This window comes from Mya arenaria, chromosome 5 (genome assembly GCF_026914265.1).
Source record: "Mya arenaria isolate MELC-2E11 chromosome 5, ASM2691426v1".
Classification (NCBI taxonomy): Eukaryota; Metazoa; Mollusca; class Bivalvia; order Myida; family Myidae; genus Mya; species Mya arenaria.
The window spans coordinates 11,500,750-11,521,711 of NC_069126.1; the positions used below are offsets into that span (position 1 = coordinate 11,500,750).

A 20,962-nucleotide genomic window follows, 5' to 3' on the forward strand; every position below is an offset into this window, starting at 1 on the left:
TTGAGATATTCAAAAAATCACATATTATGTCAATTTCGTAATGACGCTGTGTGCGCTTAAATATATTTTTTTAGATTATACTTCCGTTGTTATTTGCATATTGTTTTTGCATTTTTTATCATTCTGGTGATAAAAGATGTCAAAAAGATCAAGAGAAGCTATTTGGATATACATACAAAAAATAAGTTAACATCAATAAAGCATAATAGGACTTTAACACTTTAGGCGTATATTGAATACCTTATCTCACACTTAACCCATATGATGTAGTGTATCGTAGGGATCTTAGAGCATGATTCATGTTTTACAAGATGTATCTTTTGTTCGATGTTTTAATATTATACAAATCAAACAAATCATATTCACATGTTATCTATATTCATGAATTTTAGTGTTTAATGATCTTTTACAGATATCATCCAAATATTCATCCCATCGTTTAAGTTTAGTTATAAGAAATGTCGTCGTGTTTTAGGAACACGATCTCATAGAAATAGCAAAGCGTCGAAGGACAGTAATTGGTGGTATAGACAGGAAGGATGGATGCATTGCCGTGTCTGGCTTTGACTGTGACGTTGAACAGACCAGACATGAAATTGAAATATATCTAGCAAAACAATCAAATGGTATTTCATTTATAATAATATTATAATAATATAAACTGAACGACCGACATTGTTAAAATAATGTGTTATATACATATATTGTGTTTTGTTTTGTACAAACAATAGTTGTATTCTTTATTCAATGTATTCCTCGATCTTAGTCAGTGTTTTAAAACAGTATTGTTTGACAGTGCCACTTCCGGACCGTTGGAATATGAATGTATTCGAATCTCCAAAGCTGATTGAGCTTCAACAAGATGACTCAGAATACAAGACATTACACAATCTTTGTCATCGGACGCTACCTTCTGGTACATATATAAAGGTATGCACATGTGGAGCAGAAGATCGCAAAATTCCTCCAAGTCGGGTCATATTTTGAAAGGTGTGCTCATTGGGTAAACTGGCAGAAAAACCCATATGCTATCAAAAAGCTGAGGACCCAATCCGTGTTCTTTTAATATGGAAGCAAACTGTAAAATAGCTTCCATTACTATAATTATGTGAATACGTAGTTGTGGTACTTGGTGTTAACCTGATAAATGCATCCTTTTAAGTGCATAATATGAACTCTTTCTACAAAAACTCCTAAAAACATTATAATAAGTCAATATTTATTGCACAGAAATGTTTGAAATGAACATCCATTGAATTTTCTGTAGTGTTAGTAGTAGTAGTAGTAGAAGTAGTAGTAGTAGTAATAGTAGTAGTAGTAGTAGGAGTAGTAGTAGTAAAAGTAATAATAATAGTAGTAGTAGTAGTAGTAGTAGTAGTAGTAGTAGTAGTAGTAGTAGTAGTAGTAGTAGTAGTAGTAGTAGTAGTAGTACTAGTAGAAGTAGTAGTAGTAGTAGAAGTAAAAGTAGTAGTAGAAGTAGTAGTAGTAGTAGTAGTAGTAGTAGTAGTAGTAGTAGTAGTAGTAGTAGTAGTAGTAGTAGTAGTAGTAGTAGTAGTAGGAGTAGTAGTAGTAGAAGAAATAGTAGAAGAAGTAGTAGTAGTAGTAGTAGTAGTAGTAGTAGTAGTAGTAGTAGTAGTAGTAGTAGTAGTAGTAGTAGTAGTAGTAGTAGTAGTAGTAGTAGTAGTAGTAGTAGTAGTAGTAGTAGTAGTAGTAGTAGTAGTAGTAGTAGTAGTAGTAGCAGCAGCAGCAGCAGCAGCAGCAGCAGCAATAGTAGTAGTAGTAGTAGTAGTAGTAGTAGTAGTAGTAGTAGTAGTAGCAGTAGTAGTAGTAGCAGTAGAAGTGGAAAGGGTACGATGTCAACGAACGATATAAGAACTTGACGCGTAGTATTGTCAATGAGTTGATCAAAAATATATATAAAATACTTGTGTTTACATTGCTTAATTTAAGCTCTTGCCCTACCTTTTGTAAAACTGTCTTCATGACTCAATAACCGCTGCAGGTACTAACATTAAACTGAATCATATGTTCAATATAACAATACACACACGTGAAGAAAGGTACATAACTTTGGCTAGAATATTTTTCAATAAATCCCTTCTCCCTCTTTATCGATGAGAGCTTGATGCGTTACAAATATAATTCAACTAACGTGTTTTGGTTCTTCCAGATTGAACGCATTCAAAATCCTTTGCTGTACATACAGTATGAAGAACGAAAGCGTGAACTGACGCAAGGAGTAAGTGGCGGAAGTCGAACGATATCTTTATGGTATGGAGGAAGACCAGAAGATACCTCGTACATTTCAAATCATGGATTCCACAAGCTTTGTGAAACAAGTAGGACATATACTATTTTAGTATATTTAATCGTGATATTCATCTTAAGTTATCACATTTCGTTTTTCAGAAATTTCTGTTTCAGAGAATTATTGTATCCTCAATAGTAACTCATTGTAACTTCTTTAGTTTATGAATGTAATCTAATTATATATCAAAATATGACCTCATTATTTATTCTATGTAACCTTATATGTTAGGAAATTAACTTGTTTTGTTATTAATTGTAATCAGTTATGTTCTTCTATGTAACAAGTTAAGATATTCAATGTTTCCAGTTAATTTATTGAATGTAAGCTCATAAGTTATTCAATGTTACTAGTTAAGCTATAAAATGTTACCAGTTAAGTTATTCAACGTAAGCTCAAAGGTTATTCAATGTAGCCTAATTAGTTATTCAATGTTACTAATTACGTTATTCAATGTCAACTCATTTCTTTTTAAAGTTGTGTCATAGTAGGTATCCAATGTAGACCTAATTAGGTTTGCAGTTATGCAATTTAACTTCATTAGTTATTCAATGTTACCACATAAGAGATGCAATGTAACCACATTCATTATGCATTGTAACTTAACTAGTTTACGCAGTGTTAGATGAGCGTCAGTCAGTTTGCTTCTGAAAACAAATTTGCATTTTTAAAATGAAGCATATGTTAGGATAGTTACACTTTTGTATTCATTGTGCAAACCCATTATACTTATTACCTTTTTCATTAAGGCTCTTCATGCGGAACGAGAGTACGATTTACAAAGCAAGTTCGGACAACGTATGATGAGTTCTGCAGACAGGACCTCACAGGAGTGAAGGTTTTGATGTTTGTAGATGTGCTTGTCAGTGACCGATCCGCAACTGACATAAATGTATTTCAAATAACGGAGCCGAACCAGGCCTGTCCGAGATTTGTCGTGTACTTTAAGGAATCATAACAATTGCCCAAAACTATGTTGTAGCTGCATTGTATTCGAACAAATATGGTTAACACTGACGAGCTCTGGACAAGTTATTATAACTGAATATTTTTATTTGGTCAAAATTAGCCAAATAAAATAACTGATTGGTCAATAGTGTTCCAATTATAACTATAAACCAATCAAATCATTTAAAAAGCAACCTATCCAAAAAATATAACCGAGTGACAACTAATCAAAGTGATATACATTTTCTTCTCTTAGGAACACGAAGTTGCCAAACTCTGATAAAAACATATTTCGTTAAATTTGAGTTGCTCTTAAAATGACATATGAATTAACCTTTGAATATGTTTCCATTTTGGTCATTGAAACCCACTTGTGCACGATAGAAGTTCCTTAAGATCGTTTTGTCAATTTGAGAGGCTATGAGCTGTTTCAAACACAAAAAAGAAAATAGCATATAGCTAAAATTATTCCTGTACATTTTTTAGATGTACCATTTCTTCCGTATTCTTTTAAAATATACTGATTTTGTACATCCATTATATGCTATTCGGTCGTTTATAGAGATTTTTCAGTGAAAAAAAGGATATTTTATTGTTTAAAACAGCAAATAGATAAATTTAATATTTTCACTTTTTTTTAGCACACTTTCACGTCAATATCAGCGTGCATAGGGCTCGAACATAATTTAAGCAGTATCATTTCTTAAATGACGATACGTTCGAAAACACTTTAACGTGCATTAACTATCCGTTTTAGGCACATACAAGATTTTGTTTCAATGTAAGATCGCAATAAATTTCACCTCATTAACACATAAAAATATGACATATAGATTTTTGTACTCACGTTCGAACTTACACGAAAACAAACAATTATCTCCTATGTCGTGGCGCTTGCTTTTTTAAATGAGCTGTATTATGAATGTTCCATTTTATCTTTCGTTTTGTTTTGTCTACATATGCAATTTTTGTATATATTTAAACACTCTCATGGATGTTTTGCTTATGTATAAATAAAGACTTTGAACATATTGTATGAAATCCACACTGGCTTGTCTTCAGCAATGTCTTTGAAGGAGGTCAGTACAGCATGCTCTACGAAAAGAATTGGTCCATTCCGCAAATGTACAGTTTCGTAATATAGCCATTTATTATGATCATTTTGAATTTTGTCGCAATTATCAAGGAGCTTAAAGCTTGATTTATTGTGTAAGTCAGATATATGGAAACCATTTTTGCAAAAAGTATTTCATTTGTATATTTTTTCATTAATAAGCATACATTTTATGGCACATACAGTATTATCATAAATTGTTAAGATGTTGAAAGACATGTCCGTTGGCTAGCTATGCACTTTAGTTGTTACCAAAACTATTTCATTGATGTATATTATTGTCTTTTATTTCAATTCCTCACCTTTACATCGTAGTGTTGTCAAGCACTGTTTATGTGTGAATGGCGTAATGTAAGTTGAATGGGATTGCAATATAGGTGTTTTCGAAAGTGTGCTTTTTTCTTTCCATTTATAACAATTGTTCACCATTGCCCCATAGTATTATCATACAGTGTTATTGAGATGAAAACAAACTAAAATATTTTATTCATTTACATTTTTTGCTTCATTCATTCCAACGTTTTACTGTTCCTACAAAGTATTGTCATACATGTTAATGTGATGATGGCGAAATGTAATTTGGACAGGCTATGCAAATTATTCGAACATATTTCAATTATGTATAACCACTTATATAATGTAAAGTACCATGCAAAAGTAATGCTATTCACTCGAGGCTTCTGATTTTTTGCCCCTGATTTACAGTCGTATGTTTGGCTTTTGGTTTAGTCGTATATTCGTAAATAGTACATGCCAAACTACATAAAGCAGTTACATTCCTTTGCCGTATAGTAATCACTGCCCACAGACGTGTAGTGTGATGATTATAAGTAGATTTTTATAATTTGAAATGATATTAAATACTTTTTTTCACTTTGAAAACAATGCTTTTTGTATAAAATGTGAATAGAATATAACATTAAAACATATCAAAACAAAACAAAAACATAACTTAAAAACAGTTATTTTTTGGAAGTAGTGGCAAAGGTCTTATCTGCTCGTCAAGGAAGATCATTACTAAGGACATTGCATACATGCATATCAAAACATTTATGTTCATGTTTATGTTGTCGGTATGTTTATGAGATGTTTTCTGTCATTTCCTTTATACAGTTGATATGGATGTTAATAGCCTACTAGGCTTTGTATTTTAAGGAAAGAAGAATATATATATATTCTGAGCAATAACAGTTATTTGAATGTAAATTCAATATACACTTGAAATAAACAAAATACAGAAAATAAACCATGGTTTTTGTTTACGAACTGATATCGACTTACACGCAATAATAAATATTTATGAAAACAAGTTACAGCTTGGCATTACCTTACGGTCTCCGCGAACACAATAAATGCTCATTTTATGTCCAAAATGACACAACACTAGTCCGATTTCCACACACACAAGTGTTCTTTAATATGGGATCATATATAGAAATACACGTATGTCCGACCTCCTGTCATAAAAATTGTGAATTTGTATCACGAATATTTCCTGATCGTTCGCCATCTATACATTGTAATTGTGGAGAAGAAATTCATTGAGTCAATGTTGGAAACACAAAGCTCACAATACCCAAATTTTCTAAATGATAATTTAATTCCTGATGAGCTTGAGCAGCATTTTCATTTTCTCAAACAAATGAACATTAAAACTTCCATTATCTGATCACTTTCGATATCTGTTTCACTTATACAATGAAAATTATACGTACGAGCTTCATTATAAAACTTCAAATATAACCCCCTGTGTAGAGGCACATGGTAAAGGCCCAAACGGCACTGAACGAGAAACATAGACGTACAAACATTACACAAAGACTACATACGCATCAAAATAGATATACTTGAAGATGATGAGATAACCGGGTTGGAAGAGTGAGTGAAACTCGATTACACTGGAACACGAATATACTGGGGGTATGCCATTACCTCACACTTGTCCCAACATTTTGCAAAAATATTAATAAGCCTTCTCAGAGCCAGTATTAAATTGAAAACAATGGAGATTAAAGCAAATCTAACATATAAAACTGATAACGTTATTTCAAGTTCTTTATGACAGAATAAAGACATCACCTGCAAACGAATGAACTAGCCGGAACACAAGTGTCAATTCTTATATCATTGTGGATATCACACTGGAGGGAGTGGGGGGGGCAAAAGAAAAAATCAACAGAAAAGATTATACTTTGATAGAAAAAATATTCAGACCCGCGACTTATCCCCAGTATTATTTCAGTTTTCAAAACGATTAATGCGCAATGTGGAACGCACCGACCGTTACACATATTTCGAGAAAACAACACGGAATTTGAATTTTTGAATGCGTATGTTTATCAATATCATCTTGTGGAACTCTCCGATTGTAATACATTTTATGGAGAAGACAACACGGGGCTTTGAATATTTGGATACTTAATGTTTTTGTTACCAATGTGATCGTTACAAATATTACGGACATGAAAATATGGAGTGTTCAACCTTTGAACTCTTATGTTTATTAGCGTCAGTTTGTTGAACTCTACAGCTTTTACACAATTCGGTGAAAGACATATTGTTTGGTCGGACAAAGTAAAAAGGCTGATTTTCAGAACTTTTCTAAAGTAAACTGCGAGATGAACGTCATCGTTGTTAATTTTTAAAGGTTGAATGATTGATGATGTGCTCATATATTTAAATAAAAAAGGTACAGCTGAAACAGCTGTCTTAACTTTTGTTAGAAATACTGCAGATCAAATGCGTACCAAATGCAAATCCAGAGCAGTTAAGATTTACAGTTAACAACGATAACGTTAACATTCGTGGTAACTTTAACAAGGTTCTGAACATGTCCATTGTTCATTACATGAGTCTATTCCTAGCGTTGTATTTAAGAATCATCAAATTTCGCTCGGGCCGCCGTTGACTTGACATTCGATATGTAATGTGCTGTGCTTAGCGTTGTGATTTCCACAGTAAGTCCTGTCTCACTAACCACTGTATTGAGTGTTGTCGACAAATGTATTTTATATTAACGATGAATCAACTTTTGAAAGCTGTTAAAGTTTGTTTAAACTCACGGCTCTGCAAACTAATAAATCAATCAATTCATGAGAGAGGTAATAATATTAACTGCAGGCTATCTCATCCATTCTTACAGAATTATCTTAATTATATTATGATATATGGATTGTTAAATATAAACAAACATTGCTTAAAACTATAATTTGTCCAATAGTTACGTAAGACACGTAAATCATTGATATTCGAAGGTGAATGAGTTCCGTTAAATATATATCTCTAGTAGGAACGACGTAGTACCTGAAACGATATCTAATACATGTTTTTCTTTTTATATTTGACATAAACTTTCTATCAATATGACCATAGTTTGTTTAATATTGTCTCCCATGTTTTATATGCATATATGTATATATAAAGAGTTGTCATCCTTTTGTATTTCTTTGATGAACTATCAATGAGTTATAAATGAATATAGCATATACACTAGAACCATGAGCGTTTGGCTCTCAAAACGAACAAATGAATTTAAAAATCTTAGGAACAATTCGAAAAAATATATAAGTTGATTAGTTGAACTTTGAAGTCATAGAGTTCTATGTAACGTTTTACCTCGTTACTATTTTAGAGACCAACTCCATACACAATAATCTGAAAAATCATCGGAACATTTTAAAATTCAACATGTAATGCATCTTCCTTTAAATTCTTGCATATTCATAAGCTGCATGCTTCATATAGTATTGTCCAGGTAACGTTTCTCCTCAAAAGTACACAAAACCGTAAAAAGTATTTCTTACCGATCTATGACAAACATAACGTCGTTATGTAAATTAATGGTCAATTTGAATTTGTGTCCACGTATTGAGTTTAAATGTGTTTTCGAAAAAAAAATTGCTAATGATATGTAAACGTTTTCGGACCATCCGATTTTTTCGTAAAATATTGTTGCCTAAAAGACATAAGTATAAGAATGGTTATTGTTCTAGTCACAATTCAATTACACCATTACGTTAATTCATAGTTTCTTATAGATATGTAAAACAAGACAGCATTGATAATATGAAAGCGACATTTGGAGGTTCGCTTAACGCATCCATTGTTATTTTGTTTGAAACAAGCACACGCTGATTTTCTAATACCATCAAACAATTGTGAATCCATATAATGCCTTTAAATCAATGATATTAAAACAATAAAAAGGAATTTAAATAATACCCTATAGCTTTATAACACCAGCCAAATAGTGTTGAACATTTTAGTTTATATTTAATATTTAATGTTGAAATAAGGTACTCAAATTATGACTCTAAACAAAAATACTACACCAGTTTTCGGATGCATGTTTTCATGAACTTTCATGATTTTGGAGACCGTTAAAAACAATTATATTGTCTGAACAAATAATTGTTTCTATGTTCAACCCCGTCAGGATATATTTACTGAAACGGTTAAATATTCAATGTAAAAAATGGGTAGGGGTCACAAAAAAACTAAGATCTGATAAATTGTTAACGAAATGCATGATAAATGCGCGATGGCGTTAATGAGCAATATGCTGAATTGTTATTTAAAAATAAAGACCAAAACATATTAGAAATAGCTATCTTCGGAAGGCGTGAATTTATATGATGCACCATTGTTGAAAGAAATTTGGATCCGTTTATATAATTTTTTTAAATTATATTTTCAAATTTACCTCCAATTTTGCAAATTCCTTTACTTTTATATCCGTACGAAAAGCACACACAAATAAAAGTTTTTTTATAAACATGACATTTTCTATTTAAATATATGTATTTGTATTATAACAATGATAGAAAAAATATTTTTAGAAACTTGCTCGTTTTCAGTAAAACAAAATTTTAAAAATTGACGCTAGACAAAATTAGAAGCATCATTAATTTGCTACTGTAATACGAACAGTGATACAGAATGTCGTGCTATGAGAAAGTATATATGGACCAGTAAGTTCATTTGGTAAAACGTCTGACTTGCTAACAAGGGTCACAAGATTCGATCCCCTGACTTGCCGCAGTTTTTCTGCGCTTGTGCCGTTGTGGCCTTTTTTCTGCCAAATTTGCATCGCGATGATTCGACAAAATGGCTGTATATGGTCCGGTTGGGTAATTCGGTCTGACTTCAAAACTGTTATACAATTGATTTCATTAAATTACTGTATCGCATTGCTGTTAAATAACCCCAACGGCAAATGTTGAATCAACTTTAATACAAACGATATATGTGTTGTTCCAAATGTAGCTAGCTTTATTGTCAAATAGGTAACAATTATACCTCTGGTTCAACACGTCAGAATATTATTTGTTGTAACTATATCACTTTTATAATAAATGATTAAACAATCAAGGTCAGACGTTAAGGCCTACTAGCCGCCCCAAGAATGGAACTTATCACTACCGGATAGTTTCTTCCCGCTATAGAGCGTAGCAGCGTCAAGTAAGCTTCTGTAAGCTCCGTAATTCCGTTTGCGCACTCGCATACAAGAAGATCCACAGTTGATCGGCTGTGTTGTGTCTCTTTGAAGTGGCCGGAGAAGAAGCGAATCTATCATTTTGTTGAAATCGTTATCAATAACACGCCTTTTATTTTTCGAATACCAGTCATTGGTAAAATAATCGGTTGAATCTTTTTTAGCTTCTAATTTAAAGGCAATGTCTCCGTTAGGTGTTACTCTCGACGAGACATCTTGGGGGTGTTCATATTCTTCTTGATCTAGGTAATTTTTTGGATTTCGTCTGCTATAAAGTATTTGATCCTTAAATATATTGCTGTCAAATATTTGAGACTCTGTATTTTCTGATTCAGTTGCAATGTCAGCATTTAATTCTGGGATTTCTGGCATAACCTCGTTGACAAAGACATTTTCATCGTCAGCATAAAACGATCCATAGTCTGCATCAAACGGCCATGGACTGTCAGCAGTTAAACGCCTGTCAACGGAATCTTTTACCAAAGAGTTTCCTGAATGAGTTGATTTAACAGGCATCATTAACATTGCATCAATGAGTTGACTTGGGCTAGTGTCGGTACTATGGAGTTCCCCAACAGTCAGGTATATTAAGAAAATCAGAACCGAAAACCTCGGTTTTGCAAATATATGTCCTCCAAACATGTTTCCGGTGCGGTAAAAGGGCCGTTGAACCTGAATAAATGCAAATATAAGTTGTTTTTACTATTTTCAAGTAATGTTCCCTGTTTAGCTACAACTAAACCTTCATTTTATAACACAATTTAGTCCAATAATTGAAATTAATCGTGGTTCTTTCAGTTTTCATTAATTGCAAATAAATGTACTTAATTGAGTGTCCGCAATATAAACGAAGGACATTCAATATTCAAGGCATTGTATGTTTCAATCAAGCATCATATGCAATTGCCATGTGCAAAATGTTTACCGTCCTGTTTTATATTATTTATATCAAGATTATTTTATTCGTGAATTCTCATTATTTTATTGTCTTCAAAATAAGGTATTTCGATATTTCACTGTGTTTAATAGTGATTAATGAATTCAGTTTCTATATTCGAGGTGTCATTGAAACTCGCTTTTGATTTGATATTAATGCTTATAAACTTGCACTAAGCTTTGTCGCGTCTATGTATGCACTAACGTTTCATATTCTTCGGCAACACGTTTAAATGAAAATCCTTAGAGTAAACTTTACCCGGTAGAAAACAAGGTTCTTCATAGTTTACCAGATAAATGATCATCTGATTCGGAATCAAATTTAACAATGATGATTAACTGTTTATTAGTGATTTGAGTATTTATCTGTATTAAGTAATCACTTGATATAAACTAAACCCAATTTGGTTTGTAAAATAAATATCGATACGACGTATACAAAACATAGTTGACATAGTATTTTAGGTGATATTCTTAACATTTTGAAAAAAAAAAAAACGACAACAGAAAAAAACACATACTATGTTCCTTGAATTGTGTTTTTTAATGCAGTTGCGATAAAACTTAACGTCTCTCGTCATATATGATCCTAAAACACTATTCTTCAAAACATCAATTCAACCATTATGCATCAGCATATATGGACAATAAAAACAACATACTTTACCTTTGCCTTCTTTATCAATATTTTTTTTCTGTATTTTATTGCACTTGTTTTAATTTTATATACTCCACAGATTGATACACTTAACAAAACACACCTTAGACGAACACTCAACAGAAACGCGTGTTAAATCACTTTTGTATTTATATTTGAAGATATTAAAAATATCTATAAGAAGGTGTGCTATCAACTTACTGAATTAATTTGTTTGTACATTAACATTACTTTTTAGCTAGTGTTTCTGTTCTTTAAAACATTTGAATGCAGATTCAAATAAAACGCAAGTATGTCTATCATGCAATATCCAACGCTTTCTACACTAGCATCTGTATGAATTCAAGACAAACATACGATCCAAACCAAATGAAGTGAATGTTTTCCAAATGGAACTCCTCTTTTATTCGAACGGGATGCAAATATAAAACTAGGTGCAGTACCGAAGTCAGGATGATTTTAAACCTCTTTTATTTACAATTCCATTGTCATTATTGTTCTGACGTCTGGGATGATGGGAGCTGTTGACAGTATTAATTAAAGACGTGCGTATTATTGAGACCCTTATATTACTGGTTCGGTCTGAATTGTTCTATTTTCAAGTGCTGTCAAACAGCAGGCCAGACCGGACGTCTAGATTCAACAAATTCAATGAATTATTTCCTTTTTGGTCGTACAAAATAGAGTCGTTGAACCACTTAAATCCATTATATGCAATAATGATATGACATTGTAAGGATAGAATATCAAAACGTCACATTAAGTTTCATAACTGTTCTAAAATTACCATATATTGTTGAATGTTTCTTGTGTTTAAAAGTGACATAATTTTTGGCTGTTTACTGTGGCAACTATTTGGACGAAATGCAATGCCACGTTCATGTTACCATATTCGTTAAACAGGTCATAAAACCATAACCCGCGCTTTAACAAGACTGGTGGTGGTTACAGTACCCTGTAATTATACATATATGATCTGACACATATGAAAATATTTTGAAACACTTCATAATTGCACCATATTCGTTAAAATATACTTTTAAACACATGGGGTTACCGCCTTGAAACGGTATTATTTTTCTATAAAGTCTACATGTGTTTTGCAAAAAAAGAAACATACCTATGGCAATTAAAAAAGTCTGACTAAGTAAATTAATATTCTATTTGGCTATCATAATCGAATATCAATTCAATATTTTTAGTCAGTCCAAATGCGTTTTGCAAAATGTTCCATATATGTTACAATTAGTATTAATATGACAAAGCAAATGAAATCTCTATGAGGGCGTCATTGCCCAGATTTACAACGGATTCTTGAATGTTTGTCGAAATATTCCGAATGCCGAGTCAAAACACATCAGATTCCTCTGGATTGGGATAACATAAGCAAACATTAATGTCAGTTATATAAATGACAATCATTAACAAATGCATCATTATTCTGGCACCATATTCTTAAATAATATACGTAATATCTTTGGTGTAGATATATGTAGCCTTGTATGGTATGTAGGCCGGCATGTACCGGAACTTTGTGTTAGGATGTGAGATGCACAAAGGGTTTGTCCTAAACTACATTTGCATTCCATAAGTCGCTCGATCTTCATAACTAGCGTATCTAATATATTTGCATGCTTTTTGTCAAAGGTTAAATTTTATCACAAATAAATTCGTGCTTGCTATAGACTATAACATTTCATCTTAAGCAAACAAGACTAGGAATTTCAATCATTTATTACGTTTATTGTTTCAAAATTATTCCGAAATTGTTCTTACAGGCATAATTCTAAAAAAAAATCAAGCAGTGACTACACATATATTTTCATATCTTAAAGCATATGCTTCAACTTGTTAATATATAAATAACATAAACCTCCAAAATTGTTTTATACGAACTCGAGCAAATTGAAATCAGTTTTTAAATATTGATACTATAATGTCATTCCGCACTTCAGTCCGAAATTTAGCGGTATGAAGGATTCCGATGCAAAAGTAGGGAAATTCAGGACACAAGAGGGGTGTGGTGAGATTACACTCTAAGTTAAGGGTTATACGAGTACAGTATAATCGTAAGAGATTATATTTGTAGAATAGATGCAATATTGCTATTATGGCTATAAAAATGCTCAAAGAAGAGAGTATCAAATAAGAATATAATGTATACCATTGTATACCATTGCTGGCATTGTTCTTTAACTATTTAAATTCACTTCATATTTTTTTCTTCTCTCTTTTATCAGTTTCAATGCTCATAATTTAGGTACATGTATTACTATATGAATGAAGTACTGGTCTTTTTTAGTCGTACTCTTTATATACTTTATCTTTCACTCGTTTATGAACCTACTTTCTTCCAGAATTTTAATGACTGTACATATGGCGAAATACAAAACACACCACACGCCTTGGCTTTTAAAGTTTTTGCGTTTACACTACACACACTACTATGCGCTATAAATTAAAATCATAATGCACGTCATTGTATTGTACATAATTAACTGTTATACACTTGAATGATATAAAAAAGTTTAAATTTGCGACAACTTAAAAATTTACACATGGACAAAGAGGTCAGCATAAACAGTGTTGAAATATCCTGCATGGTTTATCGCTCTTATACTGAATTTAAGCGTGCTGCCGGAGTTTGCAACATCTTCGTCTTGAAGCTTTACTTCAAGCGCAGTATTAACTGTCTCCTGCCACTGTAAAATGTCCCCTTCGACATGTTCTTGGCGCACGGTCACCTCATAATACAGGGGATGGGTGGAGTCGAAAACGTTTGACCATTCTGCTTTTGCTATTAGAGTATTTGCATCCCAGGATGTTTTGACTGACTTCCCTTTAAATCAACAAACAAATGGTATTGATCACATGTATACAGAAAAATAAGTCTTAGTGTTTCTTGTTTGTGAATTTGTGTTTTTATGTCTTTGACGTTTGCCCAGTGCCATTAAACCGGGTTTATGTTTAAACTCTCTGCTAGTTGGCTTGTTTCTGTAGCTTTTCACATAAATACATAATTTAGTCGGTAAATACACATAAAATAGTTAAATATAAAATATCCCGACAATTTTTATGTAATATAGTTTTAGCACCGTTCGATGTATCATAACTTGGATTCAAAATCCATTAATTACACCTAGTATCACAGATACATAAAATAGGGTTTACATACTGTATTAAACAACTTAAATTACATACCTGTGTTAGTTGGCTTGGATGTCAGTACATAAAAACCAATGGTTTTCTTTTCACTATACATGTGTATCTCATTCACTCCCTGTACAGATATTTCATAAAAGCCATCCGCAAGATTCATTCCGGTAAAACTAGCAAAGTTAACATCTAAGGTACTACCGATAACTGTTTCAGAGTATGAAGTGTCAACACCACCGAGAGATATCTGGAATAAACGAAACAAACACTAGGGCTCAAGTTATACTGAATGGGTATTGTAGGGATAGTCAATCGTAATGTATGGATTTTGCCTAATCAATGTTTGAGTATTGAAAGGAGCTTGCACAACTGGTCACAACAACCTTCTTCACCACACACCATCACTTTGAACCATACTTCTACCTCATGGCTTTTCTTCAACTATAACTACTTCTACATCTTCAACTACCACCACTACTACTACTACTATTACTACTTACTACTACTACTACTACTACTATTACTACTACTACTACTACTACTACTACTACTACTACTACTACTACTACTACTACTACTACTACTACTACTACTGCTACTACTACTACTACTACTACTACTACTACTACTACTACTACTACTACTACTACTAGTACTACTACTACTGCTACTACAACTACTACTGCTACTACAACTACTACAACAACTATGTTTACTACTACTACTACTACTACTACTACTACTACTACTACTACTACTACTACTACTACTACTACTACTACCACTACTACTACTACTACTCTATCATCACTTATTCTACTGCTGCTACTTTTTCTGCTACTACAACTACTTCTTCAACGACAATTAATATTAATTTTACAAATAATAGTAGTTTTCTTCAATTGGAAATACAACTACGCACCTGTACACTATGACTTCAACAATTGCTACTGTTTCTTTAACTATGACGTTGACAGAGGCCACGATACGTTTTTTAAATTTTGATTTTGTATTGATTTGTTATAAAAAAGTTTAGATTTGTTAAGATCATAGGCATGTGTATGTCCTGCCCTGTGGGCTAATACAAAGATTGGAATAATGTAGGGATTAAAAAACTATACCAGGAAATTATTTATTCCTTCATCTTGTCTAAACCCCGCCCACTGAAACTTGACCTCGGTGTTGTTGCCATGATAACTTCCAATAGGTTGGTACTGTGTCTGCGACATAGCCATTAAGGAGATGTATGCTTCATGTGTTGTCAACGAAATGTTTAAAATTCTCAGTCCATCCGTAGAAACCGAGGCGATACGTCCTGCTGCATTTTTACATCGTACGGTCGAAAATATTCGATCATATGGTTTTGAATATAGCACGGTACTAGCAGGTCCTCTCGTGCCTATCTGTGTGTAATCTTTTATTGATGAATCCGTTGGGTACAAACCTGTGGAAATATGAAAAAAATAAAAATTATTATGTTACTACGCATTTGCAGTAAAACATACACGTTATATAATATGTGTATGCTAATATTTACTGCAGTTGATTTTATCTTAACAAGTTAAAGTAAACAAAAAATGCAAAAAAATACGGCAGTACACGGTGAATTATTCACTTATATACAATTGATTTTGAAATGATTTCCAATGGGAACAAATTACGAATAAAAATAATAGAAATATTAAGCGTACAATTAAAATATATTTAATACCATTTTTTGAGCGACCTATCTTGTGCATTAGTTGTATTTTAGGTTTTGAAAGGCCAAACATTATAAAGAGGTGATGTTGTACTACATGATTGTATTCGAAATATCATCGAAGACTTTATAAACAGAGTCTATGAATTATTACAAAGTAATTATGGGTTTGTTTTGTGAAATTAGCTGAATATATTTGTTTGAATATAAACGAAGTTGCATTAATGTACCTATTGCCCAAACACATTCCTGTATTTTCGATTCTAAATCCTTTACTGACCAAGCCACGCTGACATTGAGTGACGTTTGAAATTGAATATCAAAATCTGTAAACGAATAAAATATGTTATTCATATAGCTTTTGAATTAAATGCCTTTATGATATCAATTTTCAATACATTCGTCTTCATGTTCATAAAACAATGAAAACAGCAGGGAAAAGCCGACTAGCAGAAAACATAACCTAGACCCTGTTAAAAGGGAAAATGATAGGAAATATACCTGAACTGTCACCATCATGAATATAATCAAACAACGGTGGAGTCAAATCTATATAGATTTTCTCGGAATAGCTCACTGTCCTTAGACCTGCTCCGTTTACTGCCATTACGCTGACAAACACCACTGTGTTGTGTTGTAATTGAATTGTATTGCTAGACGCAAACTCGTTTCTTCCGACGCTGGTATATTCTTGAAGTTGTGTTCCGCCCCGAACAGTGCCTAGCAATATAAAAACATAAAAAACAACATTCACATTGAAAACTGACTTAAAGCTTTGCATTGTTGTTTATCTGTATTGTTTTATACTGTATTCATAAATTGATTAAACCAGAAGAACAATAATGCTGAAGTTCGCTTTATTCATGAACACAATCTTTTTTACTTTGACACACTACATTTAATATATTACGATATATGATTTGTAAGTCTTCCGCATTGTTCCGAACACTCATTTACCCAAATGAATGTTTACTCCTGAAACATATGATTTGAAATGTTATTACCAATCGCCCAGAGGTATTCTACAAGTCCACTTTCCGGATCTTCGAAGTGCCACTCTGAATAAATAGATGACCAGTCGTGAGCATGAATTGTTAAAGCTTGCAGGTGTTTGACATCGGTGCTGTTTTCCTGGTAGGCTTTCCCGGAATAAACACGCAGACTTATATCGTCTATACCGAAATGGGCGCTATTTTCAGTTCCAAAAGTTATTGTAGTTTTGCCCGTCTGTAGGTTTAAAATATAATGTTGTTCTTGCCACACTGTGGCTTCTTCAGACGATGGTTTTGTATGCATCTGAAATACATGTTTGGTTTCGTTTACAACGAAATAGCCATCTTGAACCGACAACTGTGATGATTCTCTTGGAATATTTGCGGTGAAAAACTGCAGCTTATATTTTCCAGCCGCACCAACCAGTATTTCTTGTGAGACACTTCCTTGCAAGAGCAAGAAAGAGTTCCCATTTGACACGTGTTGCGCCTTGATAACTTTAAGACAATAGTTTTTCGCTCCGTACCAAAATGTATCAGACAATTCATCACATTGCAAAGAGCTGTCGTCAGTATTTTCAAACGATCCATTACGCACAAGATTTTCGTTGGATAAAACGTAAGTTACACGTAGAGGTGGCGTTCTATCTATAAGAACACCATCAGACGCTACCAAGTCCGATACATGTCCGGCCATATCGTAAGCACGAACCTCATTGAACAAAATTTCTCCTGAAACGCATTATAACAAGAAAACATATTTCATAAATGGATAGGGTAAGATTTCTAATAAGGAAATTTAAATATGAACGATTACTCGCCAGCAGCTCAAATATTTTGAAAACGTAAAACTATAGCAATTTACTTAAATAATGTTGATGCACCAAATTTTACAAATACGAGCTTGTTTTTCGCACTTTTATTACCTTAATTGTTTGAGAAAGCCTAAAACGTTAAGTTGATAAAACTAAAATGATACCTGTTTATAGGAGGAGTTTATGTTAATAACAATACAGATTAAGATATATATGCTCAGTTTGTCATATGGATGATTATCCTGTTCAATTAAAATTATATGATCTGTCTATTTCATACTTCATTAAGCAGACTGTTGTTTATTAATAGTGCAATGATAACGATAAAATCGAACATAAACACATTTTGCGCACTTCTGCATTATAATGTTCACGCACATAACAATGGATGGCGATACTTTGAAAATAGTCCATACCTTGAACAAATTCTTTTTCTGATTTTCTTTCCATAAAAGTCCCTAACCCTACATTGATAAGCGGCTGTATATCACATCGACCCTTGTATTTCAGGGACGAAACGCAGTGTTCATAATGGTCAACTCCAGAAACACAGTCACTAAATCCATACCAAAACGAAGGAAGCTGATTCGATGAATTAAGAAACTGAACATCATGTAAAGCTGAAATGAAATCAATGTTATGTAAACTTGAATTAAATAAAGAATTGAATTGATTAATTGGTAACAGTGACGCTGGCAAAAAGGCCATACAAGTATTCTTGCAGGACTATAAATCCGACTATTTATTGAATATCAACCGTAGACAATATGTTTGTAACAAAAGCAAAACACAACAGAGAACCACTAGCCGTGTCCATGATAATAAATCAAACTATTCAAAATAAACAATAAACAAATGGTACCTATGCCGTCGTTCACTGTGCCTGTTTCAGGTTTTGCAACATCCAGCATAAAACCATCAGAACTCAAAGTAGTGTAAAGTCCAGCATAATTTACCGCTTGAACAACGGAGAAGTATCTCTTGTTTTCCTTGAGATTAGCTCCAGTTATATCGCATTTAGTCACTGACGCATTGACATATGTGGACAAAACATGCACATCTTTTCCTAAATTGCAGCAAAACAAATCCTGACCTGTTAATCTCTTTAAAAGCATTAACTAACTATAGCAAATATCAACCGTTCCGATATTTATTGATCAACTTATATGATAAATGATACAAATAGAGGATCTCAAATGAGTTTTCAATTTTACTTTCAATTTTATTTTTCGAATGTACTAAATTACTTCATTTTAAAACGATTACAGTGTGCCTTTGACGAGTTTTAATCGTTTATAAATGACGAGTTTGATAAGGATGATACAAAACAATCACGAATTTAAGTCAAAGTTATTTAAGACACATTATCGTATTCTGGTGCGAATAATAAACATTGTATGTTATTAGGATCCTTCATCCGCAGGAAAGAAAATTGTCCGACATAAAAAAAAAGATTTTATTTACAATAAAAAAACATATATCATGTCTTAATTTTCAACCGATTTTCAAATGTTAGAGGTAAAAATAACAACAATTAACTTGAGCAAATCATTAATATAAGCAAAGTCATAACTGAGTGACGTCATCAGTAAATCAAACGAAGGTGTACATGTCATTTGGCGGTTGAAGTTTGAAAAGAGCGTTAGTCAGCGTCACAGTCACTTTTTATTTGATATTCCGAAATCGCTTTGAAGTTGGTCAGCTACAGCATGGATTTTTGTCATGTTGATGGACGTGCACATGAATATTATCTACTTGAACTAACGCACCAAAAATGTTGTTAAATCTTCAAGAAAAAGTGTGATTTGATGTGGAAACAGTGAGTGTGTGAGATTCAGCATTGCTGGCGAACTGCATGAACTGAGCATTTTGCATGAACGTAGCCGGAGTGATTTCACTAGAGTACAGGTTATTGGATATTTCCTTGTGATAATATGGATTTATGTTGCTATAGTTGTTTATAGATGCAATTTTTGTATTCCGATAGTTGCAGAACTTTTTTTGCAACAACATGGATGCCATTTAATGTCTAAACGAGGTATTTTCTGGCGCTATGATAAGGGAAGCGTTTTTTTTATTAGGCCTAGCCTTATTCACCATTTGTTTCATCGCGGGACTTAGTTTGTTGACACCGACAGGATATCTTTAAAACATTTGTTGTATACGAACACGTTTTTTCAGTGATGCGGTTACCTGATTTGCATAGGTATTACATTAATTATATATGCAAAATATTGCACGGGGTTATACCACTCCTTCGCCGTAAGTTATGTAATAGACCATATATGGAACTTATTAATACACTTATAATGAAACACATTGTCATGAGACAACCATAATATCAATTTCCTTTGGAAATGAATGTGTTAATCTGTCTGATATAGAGTCAAATACAACGCAATTTGTAGAATGTTATTCCACGAACTAGTTGTGTATACCATGTGTTGAATGTATACATTTACTTAGAAACTTACATACCGTTAGGCTGTGTACTCAGATAAAGGTGAAACTTCTTGAAGAAGTCGCTAATGAATTTTCCAGTCCAGTCTACCACTACATGGCTCGAATCAGAAATGTAATCTACATCTTTGAGACTGTCGGACGAAACCTCTTTTACACTCACACCTCGAACAATGGTAGTTTGTGGAGGTTTTGATAAAATTGTTACACCGCTGCTTTTAAAAATGGAAAATGTGCTATCGTTATACCAAGCTCGTACGAAGAACGAATATGTAAACGTTCTTTGAAGAACTTGACCTGTAAGATAAAGAAATATCCTTATTTACATTTCGAACAACACAAATACCGCCATAAAATGACTGGACTATATCTGACATGAAGT

General features: G+C 32.8%; 2 protein-coding genes across 3 annotated transcripts in view; one reads left to right on the plus strand and one right to left on the minus strand.

Moving 5' to 3' along the window:
- The window catches only part of LOC128234044 (protein mono-ADP-ribosyltransferase PARP14-like), a 36,762-nt gene extending 31,166 nt beyond the window's left edge, over positions 1-5,596 (plus strand). For both annotated transcript variants that reach the window (XM_052948000.1, XM_052948001.1), the window contains 4 exons: positions 476-626; positions 797-930; positions 2,171-2,339; positions 3,058-5,596. In XM_052948000.1, the coding sequence (XP_052803960.1) occupies positions 476-626; positions 797-930; positions 2,171-2,339; positions 3,058-3,266 (663 nt within the window). In that variant the 3' untranslated portion in view covers positions 3,267-5,596. The remainder of the gene's footprint in view (positions 1-475; positions 627-796; positions 931-2,170; positions 2,340-3,057) is intronic.
- Positions 5,597-13,186: 7,590 nt separating this feature from the next.
- LOC128235430 (uncharacterized) overlaps positions 13,187-20,962 on the minus strand; it is a 33,218-nt gene continuing 25,442 nt past the window's right edge. Inside the window, exons 45-53 of the mRNA XM_052950252.1 lie at positions 20,599-20,877; positions 18,983-19,186; positions 18,537-18,740; positions 17,318-18,037; positions 16,815-17,033; positions 16,544-16,639; positions 15,736-16,058; positions 14,660-14,861; positions 13,187-14,297 (exon numbers count right to left, since the gene is read on the minus strand). Coding sequence (XP_052806212.1) covers positions 14,011-14,297; positions 14,660-14,861; positions 15,736-16,058; positions 16,544-16,639; positions 16,815-17,033; positions 17,318-18,037; positions 18,537-18,740; positions 18,983-19,186; positions 20,599-20,877 — 2,534 coding nt within the window. The 3' untranslated portion in view covers positions 13,187-14,010. The remainder of the gene's footprint in view (positions 14,298-14,659; positions 14,862-15,735; positions 16,059-16,543; positions 16,640-16,814; positions 17,034-17,317; positions 18,038-18,536; positions 18,741-18,982; positions 19,187-20,598; positions 20,878-20,962) is intronic.